The 26,785-nt window shown below is 39.9% G+C and overlaps 1 protein-coding gene across 2 annotated transcripts; it reads right to left on the reverse strand.

Moving 5' to 3' along the window:
- Positions 1-4,219: 4,219 nt before the first annotated feature.
- On the reverse strand, positions 4,220-25,492 carry LOC137286638 (coiled-coil domain-containing protein 83-like). Of its 2 annotated transcripts, none has more exons than XM_067818604.1 (12): positions 25,452-25,492; positions 23,324-23,480; positions 16,724-16,808; positions 16,330-16,498; positions 15,918-16,085; positions 15,484-15,575; positions 13,687-13,755; positions 13,252-13,373; positions 12,774-12,907; positions 10,204-10,311; positions 6,141-6,214; positions 4,220-4,554 (listed from the first exon to the last, which is right to left on the reverse strand). In XM_067818604.1, exons 2-12 carry the CDS (start codon positions 23,428-23,430, stop codon positions 4,378-4,380), a joined length of 1,305 nt encoding a protein of 434 aa, XP_067674705.1. In that variant the 5' UTR covers positions 23,431-23,480; positions 25,452-25,492; the 3' UTR covers positions 4,220-4,377. The 2 variants fall into 2 exon arrangements, with proteins under 2 accessions (XP_067674705.1, XP_067674704.1); XM_067818603.1 differs by having other exon boundaries at positions 25,405-25,489.
- Between the last annotated feature and the right edge of the window lie 1,293 nt (positions 25,493-26,785).

The raw sequence follows: 26,785 nt of genomic DNA on the forward strand, positions 1-26,785 counted from the left end.
AACTTACACCAATGTATGACCAAAGAAATGTACACGCATCCTGTCACACGCGTAACCTATCATATGTGATTCCACCCTTCACTTCATCTGTAGCATCGTAAATGAATTATTAAGCAGGAAAAATCTACACAATAGAATATCTCACCGTGGTGACTGAGAATTACAAACCATAGCAGTAGTTTGGCTGACCCTGTTATCAGTGAAGATATCAACGTCATCGACAGTGGTGTGATTGATTTGGATGGCAATTAGTGGCCAGGGCGAAACATCAAAAGGAAAGGACACTAATTTGTTGACCAACCTACCACATATAATCGAAACGTTCATCATATAAAAACGGGGACCATGAAGAGCCTAATTAGCTCTTTGAAAACACTAACCGAAATGAATAAATCAGTCAAAGTTCAAGCGTTGGTGAAGCATGCAATCAATTCTCAATATATGGTTGTAATACACATTCCAAACAAAATGGCAACCATTCGTTCAAACGAAACACCTTGGTATAGTTTTACCTTGAGATGAGACTGGTTTGGGGATTAGTAAAAGTAACAAAGGAACTTTCAAGGATACATAAAGCAGATGAAAGAAGTGTATGATACGAAACGTCACGCTAAAGGCCCCTAATATTCAAACCTCGCTAAACTCCAATCACATGTACATCCAACATACACTGATTGTGTGATCTGTAATGTACACATCCTTGCCTACACAAAATGTGTGATCTGCCATATGTACATCCTTGCTTACATTAAACATATGATCTGTTATACATACACCCTTGCCTACACTGAATATACATCCAACCTACTCTAAATTTATGTGTATCTTAGCCTACACTAAATGTGTGATTCGTCATATATAGATCCAACTTACACTGGATGTGTGATCTGTCATATATGTACATCCAAGCTACACTAAGTGTGTGATATGTCATATGTACATATTAGCCTACACTAAGTGTGTGATTGGGCATTTCTACTACACCAATCCATGAACTATATATAACATGTACATTAAATGCATCTTAGCTCCCACTCATCCATTCCTCCATGTGCATAAAGCATCTTGGACCCAACTGTTCAGACATTCATACCTCCACGTGCCTCAAGCATCTTGGCTCCCACTGCCTTGCATTCATACCTCCATGTACATCAAGCATCTTGGCTCCCACAGCCTTGCATCCATACCTCCACATGCCTCAAGCATCTTGGCACCCACTGCCTTGCATTCATACCTCCACGTGCCTCAAACATCCTGGCTCCCACAGTCTTGCATCCATACCTCCATGTGCCTCAAACATCTTGGCTCCCACAGCCTTGCATCCATACCTCCACGTGCCTCAAACATCTTGGCTCCCACAGCCTTGCATCCATACCTCCATGTGCATCAAGCATCTTGGCTCCCACAGCCTTGCATCCATACCTCCACGTGCCTCAAACATCTTGGCTCCCACAGCCTTGCATCCATACCTCCATGTGCCTCAAACATCTTGGCTCCCACAGCCTTGCATCCATACCTCCATGTGCCTCAAACATCTTGGCTCCCACAGCCTTGCATCCATACCTCCATGTGCATCAAGCATCTTGGCTCCCACAGCCTTGCATCCATACCTCCATGTGCATCAACCATCTTGGCTCCATGTGCCTCCAGCATCTTGGTTCCCGCTGCCTTGCATCCATACTTCCATGTGCATCAAGCATCTTGGCTCCCAATGCCTTGCTCACACGTCAGTTGAGGATGCATTAATCCATTCCCCAGATTGCATGCTTAAATTATATTCCCATGTTCGTATAACTGTGGGTGTGGTTCACTAGATTGACTAAGCTCGTCAAAAGTGAACAACTGTAACAGTCAATCAATGTTTAACACATTCCATCACATTTATTCAACAGTCCATACAATATAATCTCTCCTTCACACCGGTGGGTGTTCATTAACAGACACATGCTCTGATATAGAAGTTATTTTGGCTTTGGGTAATAATACTCAATAAGGTTCACTCCCAAGCATCAGACGTTCCAATTGTCAGACGGTTCAATCATTAGACAAATCAGTCAAGTGTGACCAGTGTAACTGTCTGGCCTTACCTACTAATTAATGAACTGCTCCAAACTCTGGACAGGGTGAGTAGGCTGATCCCAGCTACTCAAGTTTGTTAACTGAAACAGATTAAACTCTTTTGTTTTTTGTTGTTGCCGCTGCTTCAGTATGTAGAGAGGCGTGTGATTTTGTAGTAGTTTGTTCAACTATATGGAATACAGGAAGTATGCAGAATGCAGTAAACATTATTAAATTAACTGTTTTGCATGTACTTCCGTAAGTGGTTTAAAGTTCTCCACAACTCAAGCTGAATCTCACATGTGATATATAACATGAACTCTAAAGTTAGTACGATATCGCTGCTATGGCTGGCATACACAGAGTGGAACTTATTCAGTCTCAGTGAGGAACCCAGCAAGTATATATTTCTTGATGGGTTCACATACTCCAAGAATAATACCAGATTCCAGACCACACACTGGAGATGAGACATGCAGAGGGAATTGGTCGACTGACATCCACTGAATTCCTGGATGCTGTAGGACATCTACATGAAACTTGGCTAAAACTACTGAATTGTGAAGGTGACTGTGACTAATATGTAAATAGTGCATGTGGAGTGCTATAAGTATTGGATACAATACTCCGTTACTGACTGACATATATGTAAATAGTAAACAGTGCAATATTTTTGTTAAATAATAAAGTTGGTACTTACATTTCTCAACAAGATATGTAATTAACATTTAAAGTTGGTGCTTACACTACTTATAAAGATTGTGATGTAAAATAATCAAATCACCATATTTTACATTTGATAATTTGATATGTAAAAAATAAAAGAGCAAAGGTTATTAAAACTTTCCTGGGACTTACTAAGTTTTTGTTGTTGTGGTCTGTTCCATTTACTGAAAGGTAAACAGGTAACTAATGCTTGCCTAACCAACCATGACTAATCTGATAATTACCCGTCTGACAATTGACACGTCTGACATTTGGGAATAATACAATAATACAACATAACAGTAAACAGTACACAATGATTGCAAACTGATTGGTCTCATATAACTACCAGAACCCATACATGCAGTTATGCTTAACTTCTAATATTATCTTCTCTATTCTACCCATACTCAAAGGAAATATATAAACAAGCATAATGTTTCGAAAGATTGATCACCTGAATAGAATATTTTCATTGTGAAACATCAAATGTATCTTATACATTAAAACCTGTAATGCAATCATAATTATTACGTGGACTAGATAAGACAGGATTATTGATCAGTGTTCCAGCAGAGCATTCAATATAACTATAAGCTTTAATACTGAGGTAAAAGAATTTTTGTTTGGCTGACATTCAACTGAAAATAACTACACATTTCACCTAAAACCAACAAACCCAAAAAGCAATTGGGAGGATTTTAAGTTTAATGTTCTGAATTCATATAATCAAATGTTAATTTAACAATTTTATGAATACTGTATTTCTAAGACCTGTGGAATCCACTGTCCTGTTTGTTTAAAAACATGTATTAATCTGACTCTTTACAAATTATGAAGGCACTGAGAAACATGAGCTGCTCCCCATCAGCAATCAAAGTAAGATCGCTGAGATGATCATGTCCACTGCACTGTCTGTTTTCTGTCAACATCTGAGTGACAGTGACACACAGACAAGCTCATTGTGCCACATTGATAAATCCACATGAAAATGATCCCTGGAGGGTATGATAATACTTTAAAGAGGACACAATTTGGGAAGACATACCATTATCATAGTATAAAAATAAAATATGTAAAATATGAAAACCATGTACTGAGAGGTTACAATCAAGGATGTAAACTAGGTGTGAGCAAAAGAAGTAACAAATACATACTGAAGAGCAGAAAGGATATCACCATGTAAACATACATCTGTAAATAGGTACACAAGCATAATAACTGGCAACACATCCTTTTTACTGATAATCGGTGAAGTTTGATTCACAATGTCATTCCACACACAGTTCTACTGGGACCAAGTTTGGGGCATATCTCCCTTGATTCTAATAGTGTATCAAATCCATCACTTGATTTCAGTTGTAGCTTTAAGGTGAGTATTATGTATCTAGTAGTCGAATAATAGTTGTCTCATCAGCTGACATAATTTAGTTTTGTCTTCAGACAGAATGCTCTGTAAGACCGTTACAAGACGATATGTGACTTGAGATACAATATTCGCCAAACTGATCTCATTATGACAGATACAGTACCCTGTCTTTTACCCTAGGACTTCATTCAACAACCCACCCATGGTCCACTCCCTGCCCCACCCAGCCAACCCCACCCCCAGGGCTATGCTGTGTGAGTGATAGCACCCTTGAGCATGGGTTGTGTGACAGGCCACTCCTCTGGGTTACACTTGAGAGCTTGCAACTCCTCATCTGTTGGCTGGCATGGCTTGTGGATGGGCATCTGGGTGCCAGTGACGTTCAGTAGCTTCAGTTCCAGTGGGCCCAGCTGTAGATAGTCCTGCAAGGTGAAGGAATAGAAAGTGGGTTTCCTGATGCATTAGCAATGTCCCTGCATTATGGCAGGAGGTACAGGAAGTTGGCTTTACGTATTGTGCTCAACTGGAAAGAGAACCTGGGCCATTATGAGGCCTTGAGAGCGAGTGGTCTGACCACTGGACTACCCCAGCATCCCAGGGGGAGTGAGACTGAACAAACACAAAGGAGGACCCAGTGGTTTGTAGAGCTGTGATGATATATCGCAGTATCGATAAAGGTGATACTTTATCGGCTGATGAATATATCAATACGTTTTTCATATTGTGATACATATCGCTGGCATTATTATTGTTAATTTTCACTAGAAATTGACGGTTATGTCCAAATTTACACTGTTACTTGATATAAAAATATACGTTTTTAAAGAAAATAACTAAAGATAGCATACTGTGATGAGAATCGAATTGTATCGTATCGTTCCAAAATCTCACATTACGTATCGTATTGTGAATTTTCTGTATCGTTACACCTCTAGTGGTTTGCCTGTATCACTGGTATCGCAGATGACGATTAGGAGACAAGTATAACAACTGGCACATGTAAATGTTCTCTGAGTTTGGTTTTAACTGCATTTGAACAGTAGTATGGGTATCATTCTGAAACCTCAACAACCATAACCAAAACAGATCTGCGATTAAAAGCCATGATATCAGACAACTCTGTACAGGGAACTGCAGCACTCTATTTGTCAAGGTCAGCTATATCTCAAAATGGACCTACAATCATGTTATTTTACTGTTCTTACATAGAACAAGCACACAACTCAAAACTCTTTTTCTTAGAAGATTAGAAGTCTACTAGTGTTCAAATGACAGAAGAATACCTCCATAGATTTCCTAACAACAGCTGATTCTCTATGATCACATTCTCAATGATCAGGTTAAAGGCCACATGCAACGTAAAACACAACTTTGCAAATTCTGATACTTTTCGGTATGCACTTACTGAAACAAATTAAATCATCAAAAATGCCAATTCAACCTATAAAGATAAAAATTATGTGATAAAAAAAGCCTGCGAAATGATTCAATATCTTTATCCCACCGCTGGGGAGGAAAGTGCTTTCAACAGCTGTGCTGTGCTGCATGCATGTGAATATGAATCCATGATGAAATGACGCATCAAGTACACAAAAAGAAGTTGTTATCCATAAAGAATCTACCTTTCTTGTGACTCGCCATACTTCTAAAATGCTCATCAAACAGATCATCTTTCTGTACTCACAGTGAGCCCTCAGCATATCAGCAAAAAACCAGCCAATCAGAAGCCGTCATTACACTTGAGTGCAGACTGACTGGGTTCGATCTCCCGTGGGCTTAGTTTCGAGGAAAGTAAGTCCAAGTACAAAATATTGCACTTTTGAATCGCGATTGCACGCTTATATTTTTTTTATTTGCTTTTTTTTTTCAGGCACCAATGTATATTAGGTCATGAATAAGTGATAATTGTGTTTTAATTATGTTTGAGTTTTGGGTTGCATGTGACCTTTAAGGTTCCTTTTACCGAAGTTAATTTTGCCTGAGTGTGTATCACCACAGAATAACTTACAGTAAAATCTTCCTCCTCATAGAAGAGGTTTTCAAACTGCTCACTGCCTTGACTGGTATGTGTAGAAGCACCATCTGAAACAATCAAGACAAGATATTTACTGAATACATAGTCATCACATATCGGCCTTTCGTAGAGCTGTGTTTGGGCGAATAAGCTGTTTTGCAACATACAGCAAGTAAGGTACCTTAACTGCAATACATATTGTGATATATATATATCACATATTGTGATATAATAATATAATATGTATTATTGGGAACAAAATTAAATGACACTGATTGTATGTGCAGGTCCTATTTTCTACATGATAAGGCGGAATAAAAAAGTTCTAGTTTTGGTAACAGCAATCTTAACATTAGGTAGGACTGTTCTAGATTCTCTTTTCCATTTTACGCAGTCAGTAAATTATCAAGGGAAACATCTGTTAACCCTAGGAATAATCATAAAACCTCAAATAGCTTTTTACTCAACATACTGGATCTCAGAAAACAATATTGTAATATGTATTGTCTGCAAAGTATTTTGCAGTATACCAGTAATACTATTAGATACATGGTGTTTTGAAAGGCTGTACAGGACTGTAAGAGGTGCAGGGAAATGCAGAATTTACAAGGGTCTTACAGTTCCATACACCCTTTAAAGGTCACATATACTCTAAAAGGGTACAAATGCAAAATCACTTGCTGACATCGTTATAAATGAAACCCTGTCATTAAAACTGCTCATTTCGATCTTTAATTACCTTACATCGACCTTTTTGTCAACAGTGCACAATTCTTAGCCGCAAACGAAATTTCAACCAATCAGAGCGGTGCGTCTCCGTATAGTGGGTATAGAAATGAGAGTCTGTGCAGTATTCATCTACATTTCAGGGGTTAAACTATTTCGTTTACAGGTTTGTACAAACCTGAAATCGCGAAAGCTGTTGAGAAAAATGAAAGCTATATGTTCTCACAATCTACTATCATTTAGTTTTGTCTCCTGCTTTGCAGGTTTCGAGTTACAGCCCTTGTTTTCATAGACGATTCTGTCAAAATCACTTGGTGTCGCTAGGTTGTAATCCGTGTTAGCTGGTATAAACCTACACATTATTTGTTATCATTCACTTGATGCTCAGTTAATGAATTTATAACAAGTATAATTAGTGGTAACGCCACTTAGATTACCCGACAAAGGCCCCCAGTTGGCATTTCTTTTGTCTGGATTGATCGATCAAAGGATTAACCGATAACATGCTGATTGATTAATTAGTTTTATGGGGATTTAAATGGGGGATTTGTCAAAAGGTAGTGTTTATGTATGTACATTTACTAATCTATACTGAATACACTCTGTCGTGTCTGTGTCTATGTAAAACAACACCCTTCTTTCAAAGGATTAACCGCCAATACATTGATTGCTCATTATTGGCTAACTAAATAACTTTTTAAAAAGAATGACGCACATTATGCAATTAGTTGCCAGGTGTGCTATCTTGGGTAACCAATGAAACTATACAGCCATGTGAAAAACCTGAAACGATACATCACGTTTTCGTATGTTAGACTGTTAAAAGACACATCACTTGGGAAATCTGCAGATGAATTATATATCACTTGTTTTTATGGATATTGATGGATACATTCCTCGAAGAAGGTAATAGCATGACATTGCTCCTATAACTTTAATTTTAATATTTGCATTTTTGTTTTTAATAAGTTGTCGTAGCTTTCAACAGAATCATTGTTTTCGTTGTTAAGTGTAATGATACAGACGACATACACTAGGGCGTGCGTGCGAATTATGATTCATATAGGAAAACTATGAAATGTCTACATATTACATTCCTGTTATACATTTACAGATCGCTTCTTTTTATTAAGTTTCAAAATGCATACGAGTATGACTATAAAGTAATTGTGATTATGAGACCAAGTATAAAGACGTATATTGACAAGTGTCTACATACTTGTAAGTGAACGTTACAAACCAAGTAAATTTAGCAAGTGAAGAAATTTATCGCACAGTATTTTCACTTCGACCCCAACCTCGCTTAGGTTATGTTACAGGCTGTGTCATGCAAACTCCTTTTGGTAATGATTCAAATACATATTTATGTAGTTTTGATTTCCTAACATAATGAGAACAAACCATACATAATCTCATTAATTCAAATGGATTTGACTTCACGATTTTCAAAAATGGCGGCACCCTGTCTTGGGATGAATGCTATTTTTTAAAGTTTGTTTTCATCGACTTACAAATGGACAATTACTTTCTACTGGTAGTAAAATATGTATTTTAGTGATGGACAATAGGATTTGGCATGACATTGCTTACAACAAAACAATTTCACTCTTGGAAGTGAGGTGGAGTAATCAGTACTCTATACTGAATACACCCTGTCGTAAAGTACGAGTGTGAAAACAACATCCTTCCTACAAAGAATTAACCGCCACTGCCTTGATTGATAGTTGCTCATTATTGGCTAACTAATGGCAGACATCATACAGTTAGTTGCCAGGTGTGCTGTCCTGGGTGACCAGTGAGATTATGTATACACAAGTGTGAAAATTTCTCAAACGATGTGTCACTTTTTCGCATATTAGACTGTTGAAAGACACCAGACATAGAGCAGGATTACTTACCAGCTGCAGATGAATGGAATATCATTCTTTTATGTGGATATTGATGGATACATTCCTGAACGAGGTAATAGCCTGACATTGTTGCATTCACTTTCGTCTGTCTTAAATTTAATATTTGCATTTTCTTTTAATTTATTTCTTGTAGCATTCAGCAGAATCTGTATTACAGAAAACATGCACTAGGTTGCAAATAGGGTGTGTGTGAAATATGATTCACGTTGGCAATCTATACAATGTTTAGACATTAAAATTATGTTAGAAATTCACTGTAAGTATAAGCAGACCATGTGGCTTTTTTTATTAACTTTCAAAATGCATACAAATGTGACAAGGAACTAATAAGGTTTATAAGACAAAATATAAAGACCTACACTGACTTCGTTATTTTTCAGCCCTGACGTTTTGTTTTTTTTAGCACTGGCAGATGAGTGAACTTTAAGGTGTGTGATTTGTTTTCATAATAACGAAGTAAAATTGCTTCATCTTTGTTGATCAGTCTACACATAAACTATCAATTGCACATATAGGTGGCGCAGTAGAGATCACAAACCAGCCATGAATTCTGGTATATCATCCGGGTACTCACGGGGGAAAAACAATAACAAAAAAAACCACAAGTCCATGGAAATTGTTCTGCATCAGTGTCCCTTTAACTACCAGCATTCAACCTTCGGCACAATGAAACGCAAAAGGTTTAGCCATACTTTTTCCTGAACGGTCAAAAAGGGAGATAACTCAGGGTGGCTCAGTTTATGATAAAAATGATCAAATTCATGTTTTTTTTAAATGACAATTGGAATGAGAAACGTTTTATTTTTTTATATTTCTATTTTGGCACAAATAAGAAATTAAAGCAACACTTTTATTACTCTAATATTTTGAACGTGATGTTTGGTAGTCATATTCCATCTGAGGTCAAGGTCATTTGTGAACCAGTGTAGAGTGTCACATGGCAGATTTGACAGGGACTGCACAGTCCTTACATCTCGGCAAATTCTCTTGCATGGTTTCATATGCTATGGCAATTAACCAAAGGAATTCCACAAATTTATCTTAGGGGTAATAACATACAGTGCTGGCCTTTTGCTGTGTCAGCAGCATGACAGCAACATCTAAGCAACTGTCTTCAAATTATTGGCCAGCAATTTCTTTTCAGCAATACATCAACATCATCTCAGCAGTATATCACAAAATGTGTCCTGCACCACAATAAACGTTATATGGTATAACAGGGCCTGTTCTGGGTATGTCTGCATGCATGTGGTAGGCAACTCCAGACAGCAGAGTGAGCATCACATGACACTCCCAGGGTAGATAGTTTTCTCATGCTACGTTTTCACACCAATGCCTCAGAAATACCTCATCAAGTCATGTGATATATATATAAAAGACCTTTTCCGATTATGAAGGACTGTGGAAGTGTGAGTGCCCACCTGCTGAGTCGTCCTCATCATCCTCTGTATCTCCTTCATCCAGAGTGGATGTGGCCAGACTGAACACTTTCTGCTCAACAGCTCTCTGGGTGGCACTCATTGGTCTTGCTGTAACAGATGGACAGAGGAGTAATGTATCAAAGTATCAAATATATCTTCTACAGCACAAGTCTGCTACAGTGAGTTAACATTTAACAACAGCAATGTTTCAGCCGTGTAGCCGTAAGGAAAAGCCTATACATACAAAACTGCATCCCCAGTACAAGGTTTTGTCTACAGTCTGTTTTGGCACCAGCTGTGTATCAGCCCTTGGTGTGAAGCGTGAAAATAGCACATTACATGATGGTTTCTTAGACAACGTTTACGGTGACTGATAATAAAATGTCAGATCCTGTTGGGTACAGAGGTTTTAGGACCACATGTCACATCTATTTCGAGTTCATCATTCTCATTTGAACTGTTGCAGTGTTCAAGCAAACCTGTGTGTCTGACTTCTCAACCTCATGGTCAGTCATCTCCAATAATCTCTATTGATAAAGCATCATGTTATAACTCCCACTAAGATGCTCCCCTCTCTCACTACATCAAGTAACCTCTCCCACTGAGATGCTCTCCTCTCTCTCTACATCAAGTAACCTCTCCCACTGAGACGCTCCCCTCTCTCACTACATCAAGTAACATCTCCCACTAAGTCATGCTCCCCTCTCTCACTACATCAAGTAACATCTCCCACTGAGACGCTCCCCTCTCTCACTACATCAAGTAACATCTCCCACTAAGACGCTCCCCTCTCTCACTACATCAAGTAACATCTCCCACTAAGACGCTCCCCTCTCTCACTACATCAAGTAACATCTCCCACTGAGACGCTCCCCTCTCTCACTACATCAAGTAACATCTCCCACTAAGATGCTCCCCTCTCTCACTACATCAAGTAACCTCTCCCACTGAGACGCTCCCCTCTCTCACTACATCAAGTAACCTCTCCCACTAAGTCATGCTCCCCTCTCTCACTACATCAAGTAACATCTTCCACTAAGACGCTCCCCTCTCTCACTACATCAAGTAACATCTCCCACTAAGACGCTCCCCTCTCTCACTACATCAAGTAACATCTCCCACTAAGTCATGCTCCCCTCTCTCACTACATCAAGTAACATCTCCCACTAAGTCATGCTCCCCTCTCTCACTACATCAAGTAACCTCTCCCACTAAGTCATGCTCCCCTCTCTCACTACATCAAGTAACCTCTCCCACTAAGTCATGCTCCCCTCTCTCACTACATCAAGTAACATCTGCCACTAAGTCATGCTCCCCTCTCTCACTACACATCAAGTAAACTCTCCCACTGAGACGCTCCGCTCTCTCACTACATCAAGTAACCTCTCCCACTGAGACTCTCCGCTCTCTCACTACATCAAGTAACCTCTCCCACTGAGATGCTCCCCTCTCTCACTACATCAAGTAACATCTCCCACTAAGTCATGCTCCCCTCTCTCACTACATCAAGTAACCTCTCCCACTAAGTCATGCTCCCCTCTCTCACTACATCAAGTAACATCTCCCACTGAGACGCTCTGCTCTCTCACTACATCAAGTAACATCTCCCACTGAGACTCTCCGCTCTCTCACTACATCAAGTAACCTCTCCCACTGAGACGCTCCCCTCTCTCACTACATCAAGTAACATCTCCCACTAAGACGCTCCCCTCTCTCACTACATCAAGTAACCTCTCCCACTGAGACGCTCCCCTCTCTCACTACATCAAGTAACATCTCCCACTAAGTCATGCTCCCCTCTCTCACTACATCAAGTAACATCTCCCACTGAGACGCTCCCCTCTCTCACTACATCAAGTAACATCTCCCACTGAGACGCTCCCCTCTCTCACTACATCAAGTAACATCTCCCACTAAGACGCTCCCCTCTCTCACTACATCAAGTAACCTCTCCCACTGAGACTCTCCGCTCTCTCACTACATCAAGTAACATCTCCCACTAAGACGCTCCCCTCTCTCACTACATCAAGTAACCTCTCCCACTGAGACGCTCCCCTCTCTCACTACATCAAGTAACATCTCCCACTGTCATGCTCCCCTCTCTCACTACATCAAGTAACATCTCCCACTAAGACGCTCCCCTCTTTCACTACATCAAGTAACATCTCCCACTGAGACGCTCCGCTCTCTCATTACATCAAGTAACCTCTCCCACTGAGACTCTCCGCTCTCTCACTACATCAAGTAACCTCTCCCACTGAGATGCTCCCCTCTCTCACTACATCAAGTAACATCTCCCACTGAGACGCTCCCCTCTCTCACTACATCAAGTAACATCTCCCACTAAGTCATGCTCCCCTCTCTCACTACATCAAGTAACATCTCCCACTAAGATGCTCCCCTCTCTCACTACATCAAGTAACTTCTCCCACTAAGACGCTCCCCTCTCTCACTACATCAAGTAACCTCTCCCACTAAGTCATGCTCCCCTCTCTCACTACATCAAGTAACCTCTCCCACTGAGACGCTCCGCTCTCACTACACCATGTAAACCTTTCCCTCTGCCTCACCTTTTTCACTGAGACTGATGTTCTTCTCTACCTTGTCCTCATCCTCTGGGAAGGTGAGACTAGCAAGATCCATTTCCAGGATTCCAGTTTCATCCAGGTTCTCCCTGTCAGCAAACTGGGTCAAGAAGAAGTTTCTGGGGGCAAAAAGTAACAGGTAAACAGTAACAGGTTACATGTTGTGCATGACCTGCTGTAAAATCATATTTTACATGCTTCTCCACACAAACATCCTCCTCTCCTTTAGCCATAAATTATATACACTCCCTAACTAAATGTTTATCGGCCTAGCCTAATACAATGGCATCATGTGTCACATTCAATAAATCATTAAATACTGTGCAAGATTCTATTACATCATCCCAAATGGTAACACAATTGTCAAGCATAACATTCTGCAAAGATATCAGCTTCATCCTGAAACACATTGCCCTCACTTGATGGAATAATCCCCAAACTTTCTTTCACCACAGAGACTGACCTGGATATTTTGAGATCATCTACAGTACACTCAAACAGTTGACTCATCACATTGAGGTTGTATTTCTCCAGCTCCTCCACCACACTGTGCAGCTCCTCAGACTCACGCTGATGGATCATCACCTGCAAATAGTACACTCAACATCAGGGTCATACAACGCCAGGATGGATCATCACCTGCAAATAGTACACACAACATCAGGATGGATCATCACCAGCAAATAGTACACACAACATCAGAGTCACACAATGCCAGGATGGATCATCTCCTGTAACATCAGGCTCACATAATGAATCATCTGCACCTAGTACATACAACAATGGGAGGGATCATGATCATGGCTAGAAGGGTTTATAAGATATGGCTATTGATCCTAAGATGTTTTCAAGCCAGCCTGTTTGTGATACAGTGTTTACAGTTGCCATGTTGACCTACCTCCCTCTTGAGCCAGTCATTGTCCAGCACTTCCTGACGGCTGTACTTGTCCATGTGGGCAATGGCTTTCTGTAAGCACAAAGACAACACTAAAATCTTCCAAACTATGACATGAAACAGCATCAGTGGCCTCAGAGCATCTCTCACCCTTCTTAAATTTGTGTCCAGATGCTGAACAAGTTCAGTTTCAAACCTGTAAACATAACTGGAGCGAAACCTGGGCCCACTTGCACAAGGTAATGTAAGCGCTACGACTGCCTTAAGTCTATGTTGGAGAATGGAAGTTACAATCATTGTAGCACTAAGATCACTTTGTGCACGTGAGCCCTGGATTTGAATCTACAATCAGGTTTCTGGTGCCCTCACGCCATGGGACATGACTTTGTGCACCAAACTATGCTTAAAACATTCAAAATAATAGGGAAGTCAAGATTCCCATAAACATATACTCATAAGATTTAGGAAAAGATTTAAAGGTCACATGCAATTTAAAACACAACTTTGCAGATTCTGGTACCTTTCGGTATACACTTACCGAAATAAATCAGAAAAAATGCCAATTCAACCTATAAAGTTGAAAAAAAAAGCGATGAAAAAAAAAGCCCACAAAATCGGAGTTCAAACGTTTCACTAAAATTGAAAACTGGTTTCAACAGCTGTGTTGCACTGCGTCCATGATGCATGCACAGTGAATAAGTTAAAACAGGATGCATGCCCAGAGTCTGAGGTTGTGAGCAGTAGTCTATTGTTGGTTGTGTACACAAACAAGTAAATAATCTACTTGTTACGCAAAAAAACTTGTTGATTGTGGTAAGCAGTCTCTGTCTCAGAGAAAGCTCAGTCTCTGCTTTATTCACACCTATGTGTCTGCCTGCCTGTCTGCTAAAGACAACATGCAGTACACAGCTTCAATCATTGACCACGTGCAATTTGAACTCAACACCTATCAGACTATACGACATAAAGAAAATAAATTGATTTATGACTCATGCACCCGAGTCCCGTCTCTGCCAAGTAATGTAATTAGGCAGGTGTGATACACATGACATGTTTTTATGTCTGTGGGTTGCAAACAAACTACATTCATTTTTTTCAGATGAGTGGATCTGACAGTGCAAAATCGAGTGCAAATTCAGAGAACATGTATTTTCAAAACCTAACATCTCTATATACATTCTTCATGGATAACAACTTTTTTTACTGTATATAATTTTTTGTTTGACAACAGTATATGAATCCATACTGAAACGACGCATCAAGTACACAAAAAGAAGTTGTTATCCATAAAGAATCTTACTTGTGACTTGTGACTCTCCATACTTCTAAAATTCCCATCAAACAGATCATCTTTCTGTACATGCTATGAATCCTCAGTATATCACCAAATGAAACAGCCAATCGGAAGTCGTCGTTACACTTGAGTGCAGATCCACCAGCTACAACTGGGTTTGGTTTCATTTCGGGGGAAGTAAGCCCAAGGACGAAATATTGCACTGTGATTGTACACTTATAATTTTGTTTATTTGTTTTTTTAAAAGCAGCAATGTATATTATATGTCATGAATAAGTGATAAATGTGTTTTATTTATGTTTGATTTTTGGTTGCATGTGACCTTTAAGAAATCCTACAAACTGCATAAGCACATTTCTGATATTATTCAATGTTTATTGTATGGTTGAAACAATAGACTGAATCCGTTTCCACGCCCAGCCTCCCATATCCAACCATACAATAGTAACATGGTAACAGATCCAGACCAAGTGTGTAATCCGGCAGTGTTGGCAGTTTGTCCCTACCTCAGAGGCCAGATCCTTCTGTTTGGCCAGAGTCTCCTCTGTGTACTTATCTACCTCAGCTCTGGACTCCTCCAGTGACTTGTTCAGGTGACCTGGAACAGGCAGTGCCATCTTCACTTGGACACTCATCCACACACAGAATATCATCACTGAATAAATAGCATCCCCTAAAAAGCATTAGAATAATACCATCCAATTCTCCTGACACATCGTCCTAGTGTGAGACAACACAGAACAAAGCCTTGTTCCAAAAAAAGCCATTTTAACACTACACCTTACACATGAATATGCGATAGTCTTAAAATGACATCACATGGTATGAGACACTTTTGGGTTTGAGAAGCAATCATGTCAAGGGAAGTAACTCTACATCGCTCACTATGACAAATACACTGGGCCACCAGTATCCCCAATGATGATGTTGAATAACATACCTGCCATCTCATCAAAGCTGTTTTGCATGTCTTGCAGCTCTTGCTCTAGAATGCGGATCTGCTTCTCATGTTCCGCCTTGCCCTTGTCCCGGTACCAAGACCAGCACTGCACCTCCTTTGACACCTCCTCTATTTTGGTCTGCTCCATGGCTATTGCACTCTTCTTCTCTGCAATTAGGGAAAGCACAGTTAGGTCAGCCAGCATGCTTCACTAACTTGTATGAATATCTCAGCTCTGAAAGTGCATTCAAGAGCATGTTGAATTATAGTGACTTCAGAGTTTCAGTAAGTTACATCAGAAGCAGTCAAACAAATCTCTTTTCCATAAACATCATTTTGTTTTGAAAAACAATACGCTTATTTTATCCTACAGAATTTGAATGGATAGTTTTCTTGCAACAAACATACCCACCTTCTAGTTCCTTCTCTCGTTGCCGTCGAAGAAGCCACATGTTCTTCATGGCTAGGACAACATCTTCCCTGTTTTTGATTTCCTCTGACTCAAAAAAACGCTCTGCATCCTTGGCCTGCTTGAGAAGATGTTCCACTAGTAGCAGCTGCTCAGACTTTAGCTTTTCATTCTGGAAAAGTCAACGGGATAGCTATCAGTAATAACCTGGGCCATATGACACAAACTGCTACACTTCTACAACCAGCTGAAAACACCCCTGGACACAAGCAGCAGACAATTCTTGACACACCCACAGAGCTACTCACAATATCCCTGTATACAAGCTGTGTCTGTGTGTGTGAGTGTTGGGTGTGTGCATGAGGACATCAAATTCAAATTAAACTTGGTTTCCTACCCTCTCAAGATGGCGTTTGTTCTTCTCCTCCCAGCCACGGATCTCAAAAGAAACATCCTCTAATTTCTTCTCCACAATGTTGATCCTGCACAAAAACACAATGTAATTTTCTCATTAAAACTGATATTTTATACTTATCCTGCTTATTATGCTTGTCTCCTTATTCTATCCGAATGTAGTGGAACACTTGAATCCCTTGAAGTTCCCTTCAGAAAAGCGGATGTAAAATCAACACTCACCCATGAGAAGCCTCCTTTAGCCCATGCATTGGTGCACAAATTGGTCTCATGACAGGCCATGCTTGTCACTCTCTCCGAATCAAACAGCCCCATACCTGGATTTACAGTGAAATCAGAGTGTCATGAGAGGGGAGGATGGGATTGTTGACCTCATGAGTCCGGATAAGTATAAAATATCACTTTTAATCAGAAAATTACATATTTTTCCTTATCCTGACTCATGCTTATTATGCTTGACAGAATCTGACAGAATTGGTCAGGCCACTTCCTGGATTCTCCGGCTGTCTTTACTTTACATCCTGTAACCCCCTATGGGACCTTGAAAACAGCACTCTAGACTTGCAAACTTTCAGCTTTCGTTCTGTATCTGGGTGGGACCACACTTGACAAACTTGTCTTTATGTGGTTTTAGATATGCTAGTGTACTACTAGTTATATTATAGCAACTTCATCATTTGACAGATGCGTCAATTGAAGATGCAATCCCTTCTTCAGGTACAAATATAGCATACAAGTACAGGGATGCAATCACTAACGTTAGTCTGTTCTGAGACATGTGCATGGCCTCTCAACCATTTTACTCCACAACCATTTTACTCCGTGTTTGTCAAGGGCAAGTCATGTGATAAAAAGGGTGAGATTGTCTCAATGCCTTTCAGGAACTGTTAGTTGTACTACAACTAGTGTTCCAGACTGGTGAATGCAATCTCTTCGGTAGCGATATCTCTGGGCTGGTGGTTGGTAAACACTGTATAAAGCAACTCTCCATAATTGCTGCTATCGAGCAGTTTTCTCTCTCCTTGTCTTTGTCCATTGCAGGTAAATTTTCAATGCTCTGATGGGACACAAGGATAATCTTGTATGTCGCTTGGATCGAGTACTGCAGACAGTGCTGGGATGTGAAATTGTTTGTCAGGCTGTCCAGGCAGCTGATTCTTGGCAAGGGGTCCAAGGTGTACAATGTCACGACTGGACTGTTTTCTTGGGCATGTTCATGCTTTATTCGTAGTAAAGCTCTCTCACTTTTCATGTAACTTGAATCTCTTTCACGTATCATAGTATAGTGATTGAGTAGATGTTTGTAAGGCGAATGTGACAACCATTGACACTCGGACGGAATATCCTCATTTCTTCAATATGGTCCAAAAGTGTAGCTGGAATGATGGATTCCAGAGAACTTGCTAGGTGTGTGAATAAATTAGCAGATTCAGCCATTATGGTAGGTTTAAGGCAGGATTTCTGTGGTTTTGTAGGAGGTTGGGAAACCACACCCTCGCTGGCCTGTAGGGCGCGACCACAGTCAGTTGTAGTCATCTTGTATGCTTGATTTTTTGTAATACTTGAGGCAGTTGTACTTGAGGTGGAAATGAGCACCCGTGTTGAGTCCATAACAGGGTATGCTGAGAGTACCACGTCAGGATCCGGTATTGGAGACACAAATGTCTGTTACTGTTTGTTGAACTTGGTTGTCTATTTTTGCGGATCCTAATATCTGTATTATGAGCCAAAACGTCTCTGGATGTATCCTCCATTCTGTTCACCTTAATGACGATGCTGCACAGGTGAAATGTGAACTGTAACAAACTTGGTGACCTAGTTGAGCCCTGTTTGTTGATGTAGAGTGCTACTATGGAGTTGTCTGTGTGAACTGAGTGAGCTTGCATTTTTGAGAAGGCTTGACCAGTGTTATATTGTGTTGATCACTGCTTTCATCTGTAAGAGACTGATGTGTTGAATATGATCTTGTCTCGACCACTTCCCTGAAGCTACTTCGTCGTTTAGGTGAGTGCCCTATCCTTGAAAAGATGCATCTACATATACAGTATGGTTCAAAATTATTGAGAATAGCTAAAGCATTTCATATTATTAAACGAGAACAAATCAGATAAAATTGAATGTATTGTGAAAGTGAACTGACCTTTTCATGTTGTGTAGGTAACAATTTAATATTTTATCAAGTCTCCTTGAGCTTCACGGCACAGTCTAAGACGGGTAGGCATACTTCCTATCAGAGAGGTTAGTGTCTCGTGAGTTATGTTGTCCCAGTATCGGACCACTTCTCTCTTCATGTCTTCAATTTTTGTCAACCCCTTTTGATTCACACATTCCTTCATCATCCCCCAAATGTTCTCAATGGGATTAAGTCAGGACTATATGCAGGAAATGGTAATGCAGTCACATTTTTCTCCTGAAACCACTGCTTGGCATGTTTGGCGATGTGTTTAGGATCATTATCTTGCTGCAAAATCCAGTCATTTCCATAAAACACATGTGCACTTGGAAGGAGAAAATTATCTAATATGTTAGTGTAGCGTTGACTTGTCAGATTTCCCTCAAACACACACAGCGGGGTCGTTCCTAATAAGGATATCCCTCCCCATACATGAAACTTTGGGCTGTATTTAGGTCGTTGATGCAACGGTGCTGACGCAGACTTTGTCCATATTTTCACATTATTGGGATATACCCATATTGAGCTTTCATCAGTAAAAATCACATTTTCCCAGTCAAAGTTTTCATGTGCCAAACACCACTCAACACGCCTGTTTTTATGTTCTTGTTTCATGAGAGGAGAAGGAATTCCAGTCTTTTTCTCCCATCCAAGATCAATCAAATTTCTTCTAACTGTAGATTTTGATACAACTGTTGATCCCCTTTCTATCATTTCATACCTGATGTTGGAGATGCTTGCCCTTTGCTTTTTAGACGCTAAAATTCCCAGCCGGACGCGATCTGAGAAGTCCAATTTTCTGGGTCTCCCTGCTCCTTTCTGGTGCCCAAAATCCTTTCCCTCTTTAAAATTCTTCCTAATCCTATACACAGTAGAAAGAGGAGTTCCTTTTCTCTCTGCCAATGTATTTACATCATCAATTCCTTGATTACACAACTCAAAAATCAACCTTCTTTTATCTTCAGCAGACATTGTTGACAGTGCTGAGGAAAATGACGTCTGCTACAAATTCAGGGGGGGTAACTCTAATTGTACTATACTCAGTAGGCCAAGATGAGTTTCCTCCTTTATACCATTACTTAGTTTTAAGTATCAGTGAATCAGCTGAGGTGTTAGGATAGCTCAAAGTAAGAAGAAAAATTCTCAATAATTATGAACCAGACTATAAATGAACGTTGCAGTGTGGCTCTGTTAGGCAGGTTCCCCCACAGATGTTGTCTCTGTGAATCCACCAAAGCTGATATGGCTTGAGATGATCTGGCAGGTGGGTATTGTTCATGTGATCGTTGATAAATCTCTGTAACAGGCATAACTGTAACCCCCACCTGCATGACATCAGTAAACCAAGTAAACACTGCCAACTACGAAGTGTCAAGGGAGAGAGTATTGCTTATGGCATCATGACTTGAATCGTATCTCATCCATCTTCGGGTAATATGATGTTATTGTTTGCAGAATACTCATTGCTGCCAAAGTGCTCCCATCAAATGATTACTGATGTTATCAGTCATAGGCTGAGGTAGAATCAACTATGTTCATGCTTCATCTGTAATGAAGATGTTGTTAACGGAATCTCAGCAATATGCAGTGATGATGCATCAATCATCGACTTCAAATCACCGACAATCCATGATCCAATGCTATCGATGGGAGTCTATTTATAGTAGACTGGATTGTGGTGGAGACTGGCTGCTTCAAGTCACAGATAAATAACCTTTAACCTGCTGACAGAAGACCTCTATGACCCGTGAAGATAGTCAAACAATGCTGTACACTGCTATGTGGACTGTAAATGAAGTCTTTTTCCGACATTGAAAGGATGGTTTACATCTGTAGATGATTTCCTGATACATGAACTGTGACTGAGTTCTGCACAAGATGTTGTCAACAATGGACCAATCAGATTCCAGAAAAGTGACGTTGCCAGTGTTGCAGTCAATTGATCATCATGGAATCTTGTGCAGTCACTGATTTCTTTCGCTAGGTCTTGTCCGTAATCTCACAGTTCGGCCTGTCCCAGAGTTACACAAGTGGACACGTGTATGGGTGGCTGAATGGAAGTGCGTGAAAAAACATCACTGCGTGTACTTGGCAGTTGTGTCTGTTCTTCCACTTTTTATTCTTTAATGCCATCATATACAGATGATGTGATGATGTTCCCACACTTCCTTAATGTTGTTACTAGGTGACTCTAGAAACCAGTCTCATTGAAGCCACGTAAAATTCTCTTAAAAAACCAAATTGTGCTGTAATGCACAAAAGAGGTTATAGTAGAGCTCAGATCTTGACTGCAACAATTATACATCAAAGACTGTTAGTCTGATCTCAGGCTGGTGACGACTGCCAAACTGTCCTCTTTCTCTCTGTACACTGTACAGCAACAATGTAAATCAAAAGGATCTGTTTGTAGCTGCAATCTTGCAAAGTTGACGCCATCTTCTTTATGCAGGACAACGTCATGTAATCTGTCTGCCATGTACAAACATGGCATTTACAACAGCCTGTGTGATGAAGATCCAACTTCAGTGCTTTCTCAGATGTCATCTGACATTGTTAGGTTACACATTAATCCAACATAGCCAACATCGACGTTGTCATATGCTTCATGAACACGCCTGGGACAAAGTTCTATGATGTGGGCTGAAACTTGACATGATATAATGGCAGCTTTTCGAGTATGCTGAGGTGTTGCCTACACCTTCCTGAAGCTGTAATTTAGTGGAACCTCCTCGATGACTGCAGTTGCTTTCGGCGCACATGTGCATGTTGAACATGCCTTCATGGAACCTGCATATGTAAAACTTGCTGCATTGCTGAACCTGCATCCTTGTGCAGATGCTCCTAACTGAGAGATCATGCATGCGTTCATGGCTGACTACTGCAGGTGAAAGACTTTGATAAATTTCCTTTGAAATTCCCTTGAGTCTGAATGCCTCTCCGCAGGTTGGTCTCATGATGAGAAGTATCAGTGATAACCTCTTTGTGCATGGTCATGATCATCCTGTGATGACTAATCATGTCTGCAGCATCTGTATGGGAGTGGGGAGTGACCTGCTCCAAGTCTGTTTGCAGAAACCCTGTGGCATTTTTATACGGTAACAGTCGACTCGTCCTGGTAGCCAAGGCCGAGCATGTGTTTGTGGCAGACTATAAACTCCTGCTGTCATGCGGTTAAGCCTTGGACTGTGCACTTTTGCACAGATCTCAGCGCCGGTCTTTGTGCAGGTCTTCAACCTCAACTAGTCAACGTTGCAATTCAGATTGGCCCTCACTCAAGTCTCCATGCAGGTCATCATCAAGATCTTCTCGAAGACTGTAGACTTGGCCCGAGTGCATCAGAGTAGCTGTGGCACTGCCGCACAATTTGGTAATAATTCTGATACATAATGTGAATACACAGACCAAAAATATGTTACAGCTGAAATTTAGATGATATAAGGTCAAAAACTAAAAGAAAATGGTGCCATATCTGGTATACATGAAGGAGAGAGTGACAAGCAAGGCCAGTCATGTGACTGATTTGCATGCCAATGCATGGGCTAAAGGGAGGCTACTCATGGGTGAATGTTGATTTTACGTCCTCTTAAATGAAGGGAACTTCAAGGGATTCAAGTGTTCCACTATGTTCGGATAGAAGAAGTAGACAAGAATAATTAGCATGAGTCAGGATGAAGAAACATTTATGGGTGTGTTGATGAAAGTTAGAGTGACCCATTTTGTTCTGGGGAGGTAGGGGACTCAACAGTTTTGTACATATGTTCTGGAGGGTAGTTCATTAATTTTGTACATGACTAGCAAGGGGGACACTTACCTTGTACATTAATTTTACAGGGGTGTCGTTCACATTGCACATGCAACTCCATACAAATTTTCATCACCCCCTAGCTATAAATTCTGAATGGCCCCTTAACATATCATTTCCAGTGGTACAAAAGGCTAGGTCTAAAACCAGGGAATGACAGTTTCCATCTGGGCTGACATACTATTAAGTTCACTGTTGAATTGTACATGTTGGATAGTAGTCCAACCAATGACAGATAGAAAACTGAGGTGATGCAGGCTTTAGACAGTTTACCGTTTTGTTGAATCGATCTAGAAACATAATCATGATGTGGGACCGTTCCTAATATATAGTTAGTGGACTTGAGGGAAGCATGTGCGTGTGATGATGATTTTTTGGGAGCCCACCCCCATTAAAACTTATGGACCAAATAAGGAACACCCCCTCTGCATGTAATGTACAAAATACACTGATTGCCCCTCCCCTTTCCATATTTTTAAGCATAATCTTTAAAGTGATGACAACACCCCTCCCCCAAAATGGTTATCATAAATTATACAATAGAGAGTTATCAATGTTTGGAATTATCAATGTTCAAAGCATTCAGGTTGTTAAGCATTACAACTCACTGATATCCCAGGATAGCTTCCTTTGCTGTCATCTGAGGTTCCTTGCTCTTCTTCCCTCCTTTCTTCCCCTTCTTCCCTTTCTTACCCTTCTTCCCTTTTTTACCCATACTGAAAGACTACTTTTGTGGCCAGTGGTATTGAAATGCAAATCCAAAGTCTGAAAAATAGATCCATACATTTACTTTAAACTTACTGAAATTGCTGAGTGAAAAGACAAGCAGGCAGGCAGTCTTAATATCATTAAAAGACTTCACATACCACTGATTCTAGAATAATGCATTTGAGATGGTGAGAAATGATGCTTGTATTTATGCTGTATGGTTTTAAAGAGACTCACAATCTCAATATTAATGACTGTAGCTTATGATTCTCATTCACATTAGAAGTTCTTGAAGTATCAACAGGGTCTTCAGTGTTTTATATCAGGTGTCAAGAGATTAATGATTACAATTTTATCCCAAGACCAAATTAAAGTTGAAAATGACTTGTGGCAGGCATGTATATGTTGACTGCAGGTATTGTCATTGATGACTGATTACCTAATTTTACATTTCTAACAACGAATCAATATGATCACATTCTCTGTAATTTTTGTAACATCATGATCAAGAAAGCCCTGGAATGAAAGATTATTAACTGTACACAGAATTTCTGCAGCCAGTAAAAAGATGCTCACTTCATCTGACACAAAATCTTATGATTATTTTTCTTCCCCTCATCTTGTGACCTCTGTGCAGGCAAGGAACAATTCTATTAAAAACATTCAACATGTTTCTATGATCCCATCAGACTTTAATTACTTTGTGTATCATCCCGATGGCCATAGATTACAATTTCAAGTCACTGTGAATGAGTTCCAATTGAAACATCCTCTTATTTAGAGGAGGAGGATGGATACTGATGTGACATATCTTTGCTTGTATATGGTTTCAGGATATCAATGTATTTAATACTACATCGAAAGCTGACAACTTTTCTGGATCAAAACTGTATACTGTATTTACAAGTCGAGCGGCATTAATGACCTTTGTCAGTTCATGTATGACAAAGTAAAATAATTAAAATCTTAAATTGTCTTGGGCATTTTCTATAGAACAACAATACAGACTATGAAATTATTATAACATTTTTAATCTTACAGATGATGAAATGTTTTCATATCGATTTACCACCTGCCATATCCACATATTTTGTATGTGTTTTCGATGATGAGCAATACTTTTCCCTCTGCACTTGAGAGAGTGTTTAGATCATGTGGCTTCATGTTTTATTCATAACCTGTCACTAGCTGATGACTGATCTTGCTCGCGATTTTTTGTTATACAGGCAATTGATTTTGCATCTGAAGTGGTATTAACGATCTCGGGTAAATAGTATTGATGTTTATTTGATCTTTACATAACTCAACTTCTGGATTTCAATTGCCAATAAAACGTCTCACAATAGGAACTGGGCATCCGCCGTACCGATGAAACTGTTTGTGCACTCTGATCATGCATGCACTTCCCCAAAAGTACCATTGCCAGCAATGCAAATCACCAGATAATTGAATTCAGCTCGCTTTGGGGTACATTCAATAAACAAGAACAGGTGTGAAAAAACAATCAACGAACTTATTTCAGTGTTGGAATAATACACTGGGGAAGGACTGTCCCATGAGGAAATTTACAATGTAAAGAGAGCGGGGTATGTGCTGAACTCTTTCTAAGACAAATTTTACATTAAGTCTGCACTGACTGCAAATCTGCTTCATGAGTGTGAATTCAAATGTTCAACAAGGAAAAAAAATCAACAATCTCAAGCGACTATCTATGTCTATTTCAAGTCCAACATGCCACTATGCTCACTGATAAGGTTTTCACATGTTTAACATTGTCTAAAGTATATGTATTTTGTTTGTGATAACATTGTCAAATGTACAACAGTAACGGGCACTGCAACTTCATCAGTATTGACTGCAGCGTAACTCTGATATTCAGTGTGTAATTTAACGTATCTTGATCTAGCACACGTGTGCAAAATTGAAGATACATAGCACTTGCCTATGTAGGTCTATTGGAACATATGAAGAAAATGCTTACATTACTCCATCGAAGAGGTTATATGCACAGCTGATACCAACACCTACCAAACGTGTATATTTACGCCGCCATCTTTGTTTGGACTAGCAACGAGTTCAAGCAAAGCCAGCTTTAGGTCAAGAGTAGTCGCTAGTTTCGTACTCGCGATTTGCATATAACGTTGTTATAATTATACTGATAGGTTCACGAGTTTTTCAGTTGGATGTAAAAATAATCAAGCGCTATGGCACATGCTTGTGTAGCAGTGTTTTTATTTATTGTATAAATCTCAAATCAAGTCATCCACAAAAGTAACATGATTCATACACATTGTATTTTAAGTGTTCATTTGTCCTATGTTGTCTTAGTCTTGCCGTTGAATGCCACTTCTATACATCTTCACCCTATTCTTCTGCTTCCTGGAACCTTGTCAACAAGGTTTTCCCATAACTTCCTCTCCATTTTTAGCCAGACAACCCGTTCTTTGGGATTTTCCCTTCTCTATTTATAGGGCACATCAAAGACTTCCTTTGATGTTTTATCTATTTCCTCGTTGGCTATTGTGTCGTCTGACCTTACTTCCTTTGGCCACCTGTTTTCCTTCTCATTCCACTAGCTGTTGTTGAGCAGGAAACATCTTTTCCATTTCCCAGACTGAACTCAACAACAGCTTCATGCTCCAGCAAAAAAAGCATATCATCTCATTACCACTGTGTCCTGTCGTCTTGAGCAGCAGCCCAGGGCCGAACTAAGGACACACGGCTACACTTAGAAAGGATTCAGTTACTACCATTTGCCAGCGGGTTAGTGGTTACGCTTATAAAACTGAAAGATGAAAAGAATGTGTCCAGGCCTATTCGAAGCAAACTCGTCGCCGATCGCCTTTAAGCTGACACGCTGGACATACAGCCGTGTTATAAACTCACTCACTCTTTTCTGTTACCCTGTGTTACGAATGCATAGAACCTCTCTTGAAACAGATGCTTTCGTTCATTAATTTGTTTTAAACGAACGCACAAGTTTTTAGTAAATTTGTTACGTATTCTTTGTAGGGTTACTTGTCACACTTTTTCCATGTTATAATTAAATTCAGACTAACATACTTTTTTTCGGACAGTACTTTTCAGTATCTGTAGATTGCTACCCAAACCAGTTTGATGATAGTTCTGTCACATGTAAGTAAATTTCAACAAGTCACATCTGCTAACATACTAGGCACACAAAGAAACTATGCAGACGAAAATTTAAAATCTAAATTTACCAAACCCGTGTAGACACATAAGGATTAGTGACATGTATTCAGCATGCATGCACGTGCCACGTTCCGTGACGTCAGTGGTTTCGTCCTTGAGACGTGCAAATACGTTGTCGCACGTGCATTGCGGGAAAGAGAAACAGCAAA

Source organism: Haliotis asinina, chromosome 6, assembly GCF_037392515.1.
Source record: "Haliotis asinina isolate JCU_RB_2024 chromosome 6, JCU_Hal_asi_v2, whole genome shotgun sequence".
In the NCBI taxonomy this organism is placed as follows: domain Eukaryota; kingdom Metazoa; phylum Mollusca; class Gastropoda; order Lepetellida; family Haliotidae; genus Haliotis; species Haliotis asinina.